General features: G+C 37.5%; 1 protein-coding gene across 20 annotated transcripts in view; it reads right to left on the bottom strand.

Moving 5' to 3' along the window:
• Positions 1-1,479: 1,479 nt before the first annotated feature.
• LOC104382913 (sodium channel protein type 2 subunit alpha) overlaps positions 1,480-14,636 on the bottom strand; it is a 55,551-nt gene continuing 42,394 nt past the window's right edge. For 14 of the 20 annotated variants that reach the window (XM_086615940.1, XM_086615943.1, XM_086615941.1 and 11 more), the window contains 7 exons: positions 12,252-12,374; positions 11,705-11,986; positions 9,274-9,327; positions 7,929-8,066; positions 3,684-3,788; positions 3,008-3,278; positions 1,480-2,663 (listed from right to left, as the gene is read on the bottom strand). In XM_086615940.1, the coding sequence (XP_086472066.1) occupies positions 1,480-2,663; positions 3,008-3,278; positions 3,684-3,788; positions 7,929-8,066; positions 9,274-9,327; positions 11,705-11,986; positions 12,252-12,374 (2,157 nt within the window). Of the gene's footprint in view, positions 2,664-3,007; positions 3,279-3,683; positions 3,789-7,928; positions 8,067-9,269; positions 9,328-11,704; positions 11,987-12,251; positions 12,375-14,636 lie in introns of all 20 variants that reach the window. The other 6 variants (XM_086615947.1, XM_086615961.1, XM_086615946.1 and 3 more) reach the window with 1 other exon arrangement.

The following is a 14,636-nucleotide window of genomic DNA, read 5'->3' as shown; positions in this document are numbered from 1 at the left end:
CAGAATATATTGTATTATCTATTGACACATTATAAGCTACACTTACCAGGGTACATATTTGATGCAATAAATATAGTACTTAGGTCATTGTCTCTTTGTTCAAACAGGTACCACTGCATAAAACAACTGATTAAATAACAGAGGATATTTCACTAATACATAGAGTGTCAGCCTTGATGATAAAAAGTCATCTAAACCACGATGCAGGACAAAGCTGATTTAAGTACGTCCAGAAGATTGCACTACATACAGTAGTGACTTAAGTGCCACTAGGGTTCAAAACCACCTCTGATGTACATATTTCGTGCCTCTGGCATGACCCATCCCTTCCCAAGCACGGAAATTTAAGCCTGAGGTATACGTTAAGGTAGTATCTGTCCTAAAAAGTACTTTGCTATCAATTTATACACGCTTTGATTATTTTCCTAAGTGGGATATATTAATGAGAAGTAAGAAGTGTAGAAACAGACTTTGGAATGACGTATTGAAGCAACTCAAGAAATCTCAGGGTCTACAGCTAAAAAAAGAAAACATATTACAGTTTTTGTATTTTCGTAATTCCCTGTAGGCACAATTTGGTGTTCGTAGCTTTTCTGCTAAAAGAACTATTTAAATCTCTCAGGAACTAAGAGATATCTTGGACTCTGAAAGTAACTATGTTTTTTTTCATAGTTTCACGTTTTTCAAAATGGGAGTTGTATGTCTAGGATCATTTACTTAAATCACTGTATCTGAAGTGGACTATATAATAAATTAAGAATCACTGAAAAGTATTGAACATAAGTATATTAAAACCAAGAAACTAAACTACTAATGTCTTTCTGTGAAAATTATTATTTTGTTTTCTGATAAATTCTCTATCTATACTCTGTTTTTTTTTATTATTTGCTGTTGATTTGAATTAGATCCTGAGGGTCAATAATCTGGAATCTTGGTTCTCTGCTTTTAAAAGTGGTTTGAAGAGAACTATGTTCACATTATGATGCCATAATTATGTATTCCTGACATTTGTGTTCCTCTGCAAGAGTATTTAGGTTTTTTTCTCAGCACAGCAGAATTACAAATAGCACTATGTGAATTAAAGCAAATTGAGATTGTGAAAAAAAAATTGACACACATATACATAGGAGATGAAATGTACACAGTGGATACACGTATTCCACAAAAACACAGACTAAGTAGGACTGGTAAATGTGCACTCCATTAAGGATTCCTACAGTCCAAGTAGAAATTTTGTGTCTCCTCTCCATGGTAGTACCATCTAATAACAAAAACTATTCTTCTGGCAAAGTTGTTTCCCTGTTACAGTCAGAGTTTGCTAGTGAAGAGTCATTGTCTTGGTACAGGCAGTGAGTGTATCAGTGGGTAAATATATAAAAACTTGTAATTTTGGCATAATCCTCCAATAAGAGTGCTGTTGAAAAAATGTCATCTTCTCAGGCTTGTGAACATTCATCACAGACAACTTCTTTATGTGTTTTACTTTTTATTTCCTTTTCTGTCTTTCCCCTTATCTTCTTTTTCTGATTTATCATCTTCATATTTTTCTTTTTCTGGTTTTGTTACACTTTCATAAGAAGGTGGAGATGTGGTGGCTGCAGACATATCCATTTTCTCTGGAGTTGAGTTTTCACTTAGCTTATCAATAACCGTATCTTTTTTGATAAGGAGATCAACTCCATCTTTGCGATACATAAATGAAAGTTTCTTTACTGACTGTCTTAAAAGATAACGTCTATACGCACGCTGAATGATAGTAGCAGACACTTCCTCCTGTTTTCGTTTTAATGTAGTTGTAATTGGTTCATAGGAGACTTTAGAAGGATTGGCTGCCATAAACCGATCTTCCATCTGTATTCTGAGGGTATCCATCTCATCACTTTCCCCCAAAACACGCTTTGTGAAAGCAAACAAGATGTCAAGGCAGTGAATTCTGTCACCACTTACCATGGGCAGATCCATTGCAATAAGGTGAATTGTGTTTGGTTTTGGTATATTAAGGGGAGGATCCAGAGAAGCTGCAAAGTCAGATAATTTGCTATATTCTATGAATTGTGTTGCATCGGGATCAAACTTCTCCCAGACTTCATAGAACATCTCAAAGTCATCCTCGCTCAAGGGTTCAGCGCTTTCTTCAGTGGCAACACTGAAGTTCTCCAGAATCACTGCAATGTACATGTTCACCACTACCAGAAATGATATGATAATGTAGCTGACAAAGAAGAAAATCCCAACGGAAGGGTTGCCACAGTCACCTTTCACAGAACTCCCTGGATGAGGTTTGTTAGGGTTACAGTCTGGCTCCCCACTGTTAAGAATTGGGGCGAGCAAACCATCCCAGCCAGCAGACGTGGTAATCTGAAACAGGCAGATCATGCTGTTGCCAAACGTTTCAAAGTTGAACATGTCATCTATACCAGCTTCCTTCTTAACATAGGCGAAGTTGGACATGCCAAATATCGCATAGATAAACATGACCAGGAACAGCAGCAGGCCGATGTTGAACAAAGCGGGAAGAGACATCATCAGAGCAAAAAGCAGAGTGCGGATTCCCTTAGCGCCTTTAATGAGGCGCAGGATTCGGCCGATTCTGGCAAGTCGTACAACTCTGAACAAAGTAGGGGACACAAAGTACTTTTCAATCACCTGTGCTAGAAATATACCTGTGAAACATAAAAATAAAATTAAAAGGGTAACATTTTATCACAGATTAAATTTTCCACAACGGAGTATGTATAAAGAACAATTCTATCTGTGGAATTAGTGAAAATTATTATTGGAGATAAATTTTATCTGCTATGGGTAATTTTAGCTTTTTTCCCAGAACTCTTAGGGGGAAAAAAAAGGAGTATTAAGATTGATGAAGAATTATTAAGAAAGTTACTACTCTAAAGTATGCTTTTCAGGAGAAATTAAAATTCTTTCCTCTAATCTGCAAAACTTGACAGAGTTAGAGCGCTTAATACATATCTTACTATACTTCATTTTGAATATAAGATTTTCTTACCTACTATTGAAAGAATAACAACCACGAAATCAAAAATATTCCAGCCAATGGTGAAGTAATAATAACGGAGTGAGAACAGTTTGAAGACACATTCCCCAGTGAAAAGGACGACAAAGACCAAGTTAATCCAGTACAAAATATTTTGCATCAGTTCACCCTGGTCATCAGTTTCTATCATCATGGTGACCATGTTAAGACAGATGAGAACCATAATGGTGATGTCAAATGCTTGCTTTGTTACAATATCAAACACCAGACCTTGCAATTTGTTCTGAGGGAAGAAAAAAGAAAAGATGATGCTATATTGCACATAATGAACACCCTGTTCCTCCATCTCATATCCTTCTTCCTTCCCCAAAATATAGAACCAAGCAAAAGGCTGAAGAAAAAAAAAAAAAATCTAAGGAAAGCACTTTTCAGTAACTTCTTTATTTGCCAGCTCTAAGTTTTCCCCTCAAAACCCAATAGGCTTCTATTCAGAATCTTTGATTATCTACTTCCTCAGGCACAACAAACATGAGAGATTTTTCCTGCAGAACAGAAATCAATTCATGTTTCAATTCAGATTGAAGGGCTAACTTGAATTAGGCCTAAGCCATTTTAGAGTTAAGGGAGAAATTTACTGCTATGATTTATTCCCAAACGTAGATGATACAAGAATAGCACGCATTCCTACCGCTGGCCTAGGTATAGGTTTTTGTGGTTTCTTGGATCCCAGCTTCTTCATTGCATTGTAGTATTTCTTTTGTTCTTCTGTCATGAAAATGTCTTGACCTCCAAGGTAAAAATAATAAAAAATAGAGCTGATTACAGTCACGTCTTTAAATTCATTAATTCATAGCATTGCAGAACATAGTTTTATGAACCATGTATTCATTCTTATAGATTGCTACCAAAACCAAAGTATAGTAATTATATCAAAGGTTGTTAAAATATCTGACAAGCCTTAATGGAAAAATAAAACAAATTAAGGAACAGAGAAAACCCCCAGAACTTCTATTTGCTATTAAAAAAAAAAAATCACATACCTGATTAGTTCAATTAAATTAAATGTAAAAATATACATTGCATAGATACTTATAAATCTAAATACCACACTGTAAATCAATCAACCAGAAATAAAAAAGTTTCAAAGGTAGAAAGATTCACTAAGAGATGATATGCCTTCAGGGAAACCATATGAGGAAAAAGAAATTACTGATGTTACTTTTCAGGACGCATGGTTTTATCATTTGAGTATAGGTATCTCAGTTCAGATGTTCTTTTTCCACAATAATACTTCTACTACGTATACGAGGTTTGATTGTCCCCCTACATTGTACAGAGATCATCACAAGCACGGGCTTACTCTGAGGTTTCTTGCCTGAATAAAAGGACAGCAGCCTGAGTAAAACGGTGTCTAGGCTGATATGTGTAATACACATATGGAAACGCCTGTCAGAAATACAATTTATGTTGACAAGTAACTTGTTTCTTTCAATTTTTCTTTCATGCATTTGTCTCTAAGTACATTTCAGGTACACATCATGCCAAAGCAGTGGCATTTGGAAACGAATTTCAGAGTCGCAGGTGATTCTGTGACTCTGTCACACTGACTTTGTCAAATGTAGTGTCAATCTTATTGAGAAAGTAATGATGAATCTGGATAAAGATGTGTTTGAGACTTTCAGCTGTAGCTACATACAGACATGAATATCTAGAAGTCAAAAGAGATCTTGTTTAGCATGCTCTCTTCATACGCCAAATACTCAAGTAAAATTTAGTTCTTTGAGAGTAAGGGGTTTGGAAGAAAAACAAGAAATTAATTTACTCATTATGGTGGAAATGTGATGTGACTCTCTCAGGAGATTTTACCCAGTTGGAAATTAAAAACCAAAACCATAAAGGAACTAGAATTGAACTTGCGATTTCTTCTGCTGCCTTATTGATGTAATGGCTATCAAGCGTGAACAAGTCATCACTGTCTCAGTGTGCTGTCCATAGCGGGAACAGCAGTCTCAAGATGAGATATATCTTATATGTCTTTGAGGACCCTAACTATTAGGAATCTGACAGCTAGTGGAACATTTTTTTTTTCTCCATGGGAACTAATGTAATAAAAGTAGGATGCACACAGGAACCAAAGAAATGCACACGGTTTAACTACGTGTCATGGTTTGATGTGGAGGGGGTGGGGGTTCTGGTGGCAGGAGAGGGGTTTTGCTCCCTGAGACCTCCCCGGTTTTGGAACCGGGTTAGGCTTGGTTCTGGCCACCAGATCAGACTGCCATCCCCCTCGGGGTTGAGCCAATAGGGCGCCTCTGCAAATTGCCCTATTTAAGTCGGGACAAAGGAACCGGAAAAGGTGCTTTGCCCAGGAGTGAGAAGGGAGGAGGGCACTGCCCCCACTCCCTGGCTCCCGGCCGGGCAGCTGCCTGCGTCGGGCTGGAGCCGCCCACGGAGAATGGCGGCGGCGGAGCCAGCTGGGGAACTCGGGGGCACCCCACTCCCGGGGTGCCCACTGGGCTGAGTTCACCTGGAGAGGACTGAGATCTGAGAGAAACAGCCGCATCGACACCAGGTCAGTGAGGATGGAGCGGGAGGAGGTGCCGGAGCTGAGTTTCCCCTGCGGCTGATGGTGAGATAGCAGGCGGCCCCCCTGCAACCAGGACGGCCTTGGTGGAGTAGAGACCCACTCGCAGCCCGTGGGGAGAAGATGCCTGAGCCTGAGGATGGTCATGTTGGGGTGCACGACAAGGCAGAGAGGCATCTGGAGTCTGCGTGACGACCCACGCCGGAGCGAGTGACTACAACTCCCTAAGTATCCAAGATTGTGGTAAAGTCCACACTGGAGCAATCTGTGGGGAAGGATTGTTTCCAGTGGGCTGGACTCACGCTGGAGAAGTTTGTGGATTTTTCCTCGTGGGTAGGGGATCCACTGGAGCAGGGGAAAAGGGTGTAAGGACTCCTTCTCCTTTAAGAAAGAAGCAGCAGTAACAGCACGGAATGAACTGACCTGCACTCCCCCAGTCCCTGCCCCCTGTGCTGCTGGGGGGAGGAGGTAGAGCCAGGAGGAAAAGGAAAAGGGGGGGGGAAGGTGTCGGTTTTAAGATCTGGTTTTGTTTCTTTCTGTCCTCTCGAGTAACCGGTTTTGTTTCCCTTTGTCCTTCTAAGTAACCATTAATAAACTGTTTTGCTTTGAGAAAGCCCTGCCTGTTTTGCCCAGGACCATGGTTGGTGGGTGCTCCCTCTGTTCTTGTCTCAACTCTCAGTCCCTTTATTTTTTTTTTCTCTCCTCTCTACTTTACTGGAGAAGGAGAGACTGTGTGAGTTTTAGTTGCTGGATCCGCCTAAAAGCACGACACTACGCAGGGACAGTATAATGCAACATGAGGTGTTTCCCATTCGTATCCCAACAACATTGCCCAAAATGGAGAGATCTCAGTGATGGGAAGGCAGAACAAAGACAAGAAAAATACTGCTGGGTAGCCACGCACTGCGTGATCTGCGTATTTCTATGAGCACAGGTTCATCTATAAATTCAAAAGACAGGTGACTAATGTTTGCTAATTTGCTACATGAAACTGAAAAATAGCATGTAGATAGATTTTTTCCCAGCCTAATTGTTGTCCTTTGTGATACCTGAAGTATTTTACTTTCTTGGTGACACTTACAACAGCTGCAAAGATACAAGGGGTGTATACCATTCTGCCAGAAACAAACCTTTAGCAGGAACCCTTCTCTGCCTTCTGAGTCATAATGATTACAGTAGACAGGGTCTGCCAAGTGAACTTAATAGAATTTACGATCACCTCATTACTGAGTAAGGTCACCTTGTTACATACAGACTGTCAAACATGCCAATAGCATCTATACAACCTTAGTCTTCTTCTCCAAGGATAAGAAACTGAACCACCTTCCTCTTAAGTACTGGAAGCCCCTGATGTTTATTCCAAGGGAATTGCATACACCTTGAAGCATGAATTCATTGGGTTTGGAACCACAAACTCAGGCTTTCTATTATGTGGGTCTGCAGATAAGAGACTCAAAGGATCTGAAGAAGCAACATATGAAGCTGCATACTCCAATTGCAAGCAGATTTACTGGAAGTTTCTATTGCAGTAACTCTAGCCATATCTTTTTTCAGTACAATGAATCAAACTTGACTAGCCATCCAGAAACTCAAATGAAGAAATTATGTACTGCCTTTCTACTACTTAGCTCACTTGAAAAAAAAAAAAAAAATTCAGTATGCTTCTGCTCGGAACGTGCACAGAAAAATAAGACTACTGTAGATCTTAGAGAGAATTTATAGTTTAAATAGCAAGCAGAATGTAATTCGCCATCATTTGCCATTTAATCTGTTTTAATGCTCCTGGAGTTCTTGACGCAATCCTGTGTTCATTTGAACAATAGAAACAATTTCAGTTGAAAATAAAAACTACAATTTTCTTTTTCTCACAAATTGACTAACTCATGAGACAGTTTCTTAACTCTTCTGATCTTACAACACAGAGCAGTAGTTCCAGCATTTAGCTTGTCTGTACTAGTTTCTTTGTAACGGAGAAGGCCTCTACAGTACTCCTATACATTCTCTGTTTATCAATTTTGGTATTTGCAGTTTTTTCATATTCTCGTCTTCCCTGTCATTTATTTGCTTCAATTAAGCCATCTGCATTTTCCATATAGCTTTGTCACAGCACTGTAAGGGTAAGTGCATAACTTTCTGATGTACAACGTATCATTGGGCTGTACAGGGATGTGGAGAACACTCAGACACTCAATGTAAGTTTACACTACTTTAAATGCCCTAAAAAGCAAAGAATATTATTTCATTATTTTGAATAGAATAAAAGGAAATCATAGTAGCTGATTTTTTTTTTCTTACTATGAGAAATTTCAGACACTGAAGCATTGTGAAAATGAAACATGTGATACTTATCTTCTTTTTTTGTTGGTTGAAGTTATCTATGATGACACCGATGAATAAGTTTAGGGTGAAAAATGACCCAAAGATGATAAAGGCAACAAAGTAAATATACATGTATAGGTTCTCCTCATACTTGGGCTGTTTCTCTACCTATGTAACATGGAAAAATAGCATCACAAATAACAGTTAAGACAAACTACAGAATACCGAGTAGAAATACAAGTTCCATCCAGCTTGACAGCAACTCCTTGACAAGGGGGGAAAACCAGCTGTTTTGGAGAATACCATAAACTTGCCTTATCTTTGAACTTGAAAAATATATTTAATACAGGTGTCTGTAGTTGCACACGCAGATTTGCCATTCCTCCCCCTTCTGTCTGCCAGTTCCTCTCTAATGACATTTGGTATTTCATGTAATTCATAGATTTCTAGGTTGGAAAAGACCTTAGAGATCATCGAGTCCAACCATCCCTAATCCCCATTAAACCATATCCTCAAGTAGCTCATCCACCCTATTCTTAAACACATCCAGGGATGGGGACTCAACCACCCCCCTGGGCAGCTTATTCCAGTGGCTGACAACCCTTTCAGAGAAGAAATACTTCCTAACATCCAACCTGAATCTCCCCTGACTAAGCTTATGCCCATTTCCTCTTGTTCTATCACCCATCACTAATGTAAAGAGCCCTTCCCCTAACTCCCCACCATCTTTTCTCAAGTATTTATAGGCCGTAACTTTTTTTAAAAAGTGCTACTTTTTAATGAAAGAAATTCGAGATGCACAGTCAGGCTCAAGTTGTGCAGTTCACAAGCATGGGGGAAAGAAACTAAAATTCCTACTAAATTTGACAGAAGTGTGTAAATCTCAAAAGCAGTTCAGTTCCTATGGACTTTATGTAAATCAGAAGCTGGATAGAGGACCATTGCAAACAAATAACAGTATTAACAGAAAAACAGGTAATATTCAGCCATTTTATCTTTTGAGATCATCAGAATTTGCAGCTCTGGATTAGCTATTGCAGGTAATGTCATTTGATTATTTGGGTTATTTTTGGAGACATAGGAAAAAAATGTTTCCTCATCTGTATGATCTCAGTGACACAAATTAACATTAGTTTTCTTATTTACAGATGACTTATTAAATTAGTAATACTTTGTGGAGATCTACTGCTATAATTTTTTTACCTATTAAAAGTATATGCACTTAACTACTTTATAGTGCATAGATTTATACAGAAAATTTATCAAGGTTTTACATTTTTATTCTTTATACTTTACTTTATTTCAACTGCCATTCAAGAAGCATTACATCAATCTTATATTTATTTTCACTCAGCAAACTTTATATTGTACTCACTTCTGTAGAATCAACTGCAGCGTACATGATCTCCATCCATCCTTTAAATGTTGCCTAAAACCAAAGTTTATTAATATTTTCTAAAAGCTTGAATTTTGTAAACATTCTAAATAAAACACTTTCTTCTGCAATATATTTGCACCCACAAAAATAAAACAGAATATTAAAAGTCTGGTAAGACACGAGTGAAGCATTCACAGGAACTAATTTACTGTGGAATACTTCTCCCTTATTCTTAAACACCAAATAAATTCTAATCTTCATGAAAATTAATATAAATTCTATGTGGGATCAGTTGCAATCAATGTCTGAGCATAACAGAAAGACTGCAATTTATAACAAGGCTCTCAGCTCTAACTCTCTGACTACAAAAAAACTGGAAGAGCACTCCAAAAAATGAGCCACCATGGGTTGGCATTTTTCAGAGAGAATATGCAAACAGTCCTAGAAGAAACTCCAAAAGATAAGCAGTCCCAAGAAATATTAAGAAAATAATAGAATCATAGAACGGTTTGGCTTGGAAGAGACCTTTAGAGATTATCTAGTCCAACCTCTCTGCCATGGGCAGGGACACTTTTCACTACCTCGTGCACTTCCAATCATGGGGCATCCACAACTTCTCTGGGCAACCTGTTTCAGTGTCTCACCACCTTACCATTAAAAAAAATTCTTCCTTATATCCAATCTAAATCTACTCTCTTTCAGTTTAAAACTGTTGCCCTGGGAAAAATTTTCTCTCCATCTTTCTTATCACCTCCCTTTATATATTAAGGAGCCTTCTCTTCTTCAGGCTGAACAACCCCTACTCTCAGTCGTTCTTCATAGCAGAAGTATTTCTCTGACCTTTTTCTTAGTCCTCCTCTGGACCTGCTCTAAGAGGTCCATGTCTGTCTTGTACTGGTGGGGTCTCACGAGTGGAGTGGATGTGGAGCATCATGTCCATTGATCTGTTGGCCACACTTCTTTTATGCAGCCCAGGAAATGACTGGCTTTCTGGGCTGCAAGCAAACATTTCTGGCTCATGTCCAACATTTTGTTCACCAGTATCCCCAAGTCCTTCTCTGCGGGACTGCTCTCAATCTATTCATCCACCAGTCTGTACTGATAGAGAAGATTGCCCTGACCCAGGTGCAGGACCTTGCACATGCCCTTGTTGAACTTCATGAGGTGCACATAAGCCCATTCCTCAAGCTTGCCAAGGCCCCTCAGGACAGCATCCCATCTCTATAAGTGTATCAGCTGCACAACTCAGCTTGATGTCATCCACAAACTGCCGAGGGTGCACTCAATCCCACTATCTATGTAATTGGTGAAGCTACTAAATATTGGTTCCAGTGTAGACCCTTGAGAGACCCCACTTATTACTGGCTTCCACTTGGACATTAAGCTGCTGACTTTAAGTCTTTGGACATAGTCATCCATTCAATTCCTTATTCATCTAGTGGGCCTTCCATTAAACTTACTCCTGTGAGCTATGATATTAAATAAAAACAAGATATGACTGATATGTTTACTGGAAACATTACATAGCTGAACCATTCAATACAAAGTATGTTACAAAGCTAAAAGTCCTGCAGTCATCTATACTAATTTATGCAATTGCCTAGTGCTATTTAGCAATAACTACTGTTACTCCCTGGAGTAATCGGATGGTAGCCTACTAGCACAATATTAACTATTAAATACCACCAGTTGGAAATTTTTAAAGAGAGAATAATTACAATTGCTTATGAGCAGAAATATTTTCCCAGCAGCAGTTTGTCAAGTTAACCTGATCAGGAATACATGTTTCTGTCCTATTGGCTTCAATTTACAAATGCTGCCTCTAAAAAAGGCTTGTGCTTAGAAATCTAGCATTAGTAAATTCTGCAACTGCTTATCTAGAGTTTAAAAACAAGCTAAAAATCTATCTCCAAAAAACCCACATGAAATAATAGACAATGAGTGGAAGGGGACTAGTAAAAATAATAAACAGGGAAAGAAGAGAAAAGAAAAAGTCAATTTAAAAACTTTTTCTAGATCAGTAGTTGGCACTCTTGTTGTTTGAAGATCAGATGAGCCCTAGAACATGTCTGATTTGAGTACCATGGTCAAAATCTAAGATAGCATGCCTTAACAGGTCAAGCAAATAAAGAAAACTAATCCTAGCTTCCTAGCTGCATTTTTTTTTTTTTTTTGGCCAGATATTGTATTTCTGTAGAACTTGAAAAAGTACTAGCAGTTGGGTGCAAAGGAACTTGGTATATATTGCCATAGAATGTATCAGATCTTTACCATAAACAACAGTAATTAGCTTCATAGAACACAATTATAAAATCAAATCCCATATCCATTCATATATTGTAAAATAACACTGAAAATTATGGAATTAAATGTTACTGCTACCAAACTTAAAGCTGGAAAATCAATTTATCAAAATTTATACACTTACTACTTGAAGCAGAGAAAGATAACCAGCTCCAACATTATCAAAGTTTACTTTCACATTTTTCCACCGAACATTCGTAGCAGTGAATGTAAGGTTTTTACACTCAGTTGCATTACTGACTTCCTCTGGTAAGAATGTGTCACCACTGGTGGTGTTAACGCAGTGATAGAACTTGCCAGCAAACAAATTTACTCCCATGATGCTGAAAATTAGCCAGAATGTAAGACAAACCAGAAGTACATTCATAATCGAGGGGATTGCTCCAGTAAGAGCATTCACAACCACCTAGTAAATAAGCACAGAAAAAAAACCACTTTTTAAAAACTATATGTAGAGCAGTAAAAATATTTTTTTTAACGTAGCACAAGATTCAATGCAAAACATTAAAATATATTGAAGTAATGCCAATAGAAAAAGAACAACATATGTAATACAAACATGCTACTGTTGGCCTTGAAAGCAGATATGCACTTCCGTGTTCCTCCATGATTTTATAATTAGGCATATCTTTATGGATTTGTTTTACAGATTATTTCTTTTTTTTTCTTACCCTCATGCCTTCAAAGCGTGACAAAGCTCTTAGAGGTCTCAAAGCTCTTAATGTTCGGAGAGATTTAATTGCACTGAGTTCTGAGAAACCAAGGGCATGAGCTACTAAGCTAACCAAGGAGACCTAGAGGAAAGAAAACAAAAGAAAACAACGCAACTTTTTCTTTTTTTCTTTTCTTTTCTTTTTTTTTTTTTTTAATAGCCTCACAACACAAATTCAATACCTAGAGGAAGAAAACTTTGATGTGGATATCAGAAAAAAGTTTATAAGGACGCTAAGCTCCTACCAATAACAAACAGAAAAGAACAAAAAATTTTAAAAATTAATAGAACTTTAAGTGTAAATTTCAGAACAGTTTAAACAAAAAGAGACCTCAATCTCTGGATTTTTCATCACAGAGCGCTAGTTAGAAGAACACACATCACACCTGTGCAAAATGAAGGGCAATTTGGTTAAAAAGAATTTGAATAAAAGCTCATCTTCGCAATAAACTCAGCCAAAGCCTAAAACACACTGAAAACCTAATCCCATTCTACATGGTATGTTACAATACAGATGCATTATTATAGTCACGATAAAATGTGAGCCAGCAACATTTGCTTCTGCTAATTTGCATTTAGAATAATCCACATAACAGGAGATATATGAATAACTAGTAATTGATATTGCCTGAAGATGATTACAGGCTTGAAATTGGTATATATTCCGTCAGACAGGACTCTGACATGTGTGACTTTTAACTGTATGACTGACACAAAGAAATACCAATGTCAATAAAATTATGTAAAAGTGATGCTCTCAAATACATAGAACAGGAGACAGCACTCTCCTCGGAAGTGGAGTTATGACAGTAAATAATTTACTTGCACGCTATGGCTTGTTGTCTATCAAACTACTGCAATCTGGATGTCTAAAAATCGTAATATCAAGTACCAGAAGAAAACTTATGTTTACCTCCACTTGGCGAAGAGCACTGTTTCAGGTGTTTCAGGTCTTTGAACTTCAGTTCAAAACTGAATTAAAATTCTAAGCCCAAGAATGATCAAGAAGCTGATAGATGTGTTTTAGAGTTATCTGCCTTAAAAACGGGTTAAACAATGGCACATTATAAAATACATAGACAATGAGGAGAAACTGGCTAATTTTTCATGTCTTTTAAACATAGCATGCATTGTTTTAATAAAGTCAGGGGTGATTTTAAAAAATCAAGATGCAATGTTTTTTGTAAATCACACAAACCAGATAGAACTGAAGTGCCTCAAGGAACTCAACAACTGTGCAATGTATGAAATACAAGTCAGTGATCACTACAATGCCTTATCATGGATGACTATATACCTGTAATTTATGAAATAACCCATCTAAAACTTTCGATAATTCAGCTGCTGAAGTAATTATAATTGGGTCACATAGTTTAAGAGAAGAAAATTTCATTTAAAAAAGGAAAACAGAAACCAGGAAAAGATCCAGAAAAAGAACACATTCAGAGTGGAATGACCTTAATTTATGCCACCAATCTGATTTTCTATACAAACCCAACTATAATTCTCATAAAATCATAGAATGGTTTGGGTTGGAAAGGACCTTAAAGATCATCTAGTTCCAACTCCTCTGCCATGGGCAGGGACGCCTTCCACTAGATTAAGTTGTTCAAAGCCCCATCCAGCCTGGCCTTGAACTCAGTTTCGGAAGACTGTTCGTTCTTTAAATTCAAATGCTAGACAAACATTTAACATAGAAAGCATTAATCTATATGAATCCATCAAGACCTGAAGATCATTATGCCTTATTTTTACAATTCTAGAGAAGATATAGAGAAAATCTGTTTCAAGTAATCCTGTCAGATAACCATATCTACTTAGATAATGCAGTTATATTTGCATATTTGCATTGCAAGAAATCTTCTTCCTTCAAAATTAGCACATCTCTACATAATTTTATCTTTCTTTGGAAACTAAAATACAATTTAATATATTGCTTTTTTTGCCTTTCTTTTTTTGGAGGGGAGAAAGGAGAGGGAAGATAGTTCATCTCATCACATGGTGCTGATAGCAATTAAAGCTTCATTTTTCTGGTGCCGTCGGTGGATGTGTGTGCATGCATAAGCATTTTTTGGTTTTGTTTTTTGTTTTTTTTTTTAATAATTACTTCCTCTTCCTTATGTATGATCATGATTTGGAAAACTCCTGATACCAGCTCTGAACTTTCCTCCACATATAAATTGCTGTTACATTTCTGTGATGTAAAATTTTAAAATAATATTATATACTTTCACCAATACGGTAAATTTAAAAGGTACATTGTCACCAGAAAAAAGGGGAAATGTAAAAAACACTGTAATGGTGTTTCTCGGATAGAATCCATCCTCGGCTTCATTTAAACTTT

This window comes from Tauraco erythrolophus, chromosome 8 (assembly GCF_009769465.1).
Source record: "Tauraco erythrolophus isolate bTauEry1 chromosome 8, bTauEry1.pri, whole genome shotgun sequence".
Classification (NCBI taxonomy): domain Eukaryota; kingdom Metazoa; phylum Chordata; class Aves; order Musophagiformes; family Musophagidae; genus Tauraco; species Tauraco erythrolophus.
The sequence above is the reverse complement of the archived record's forward strand: the minus strand, read 5'-3'. Positions and strand labels throughout refer to the sequence as shown.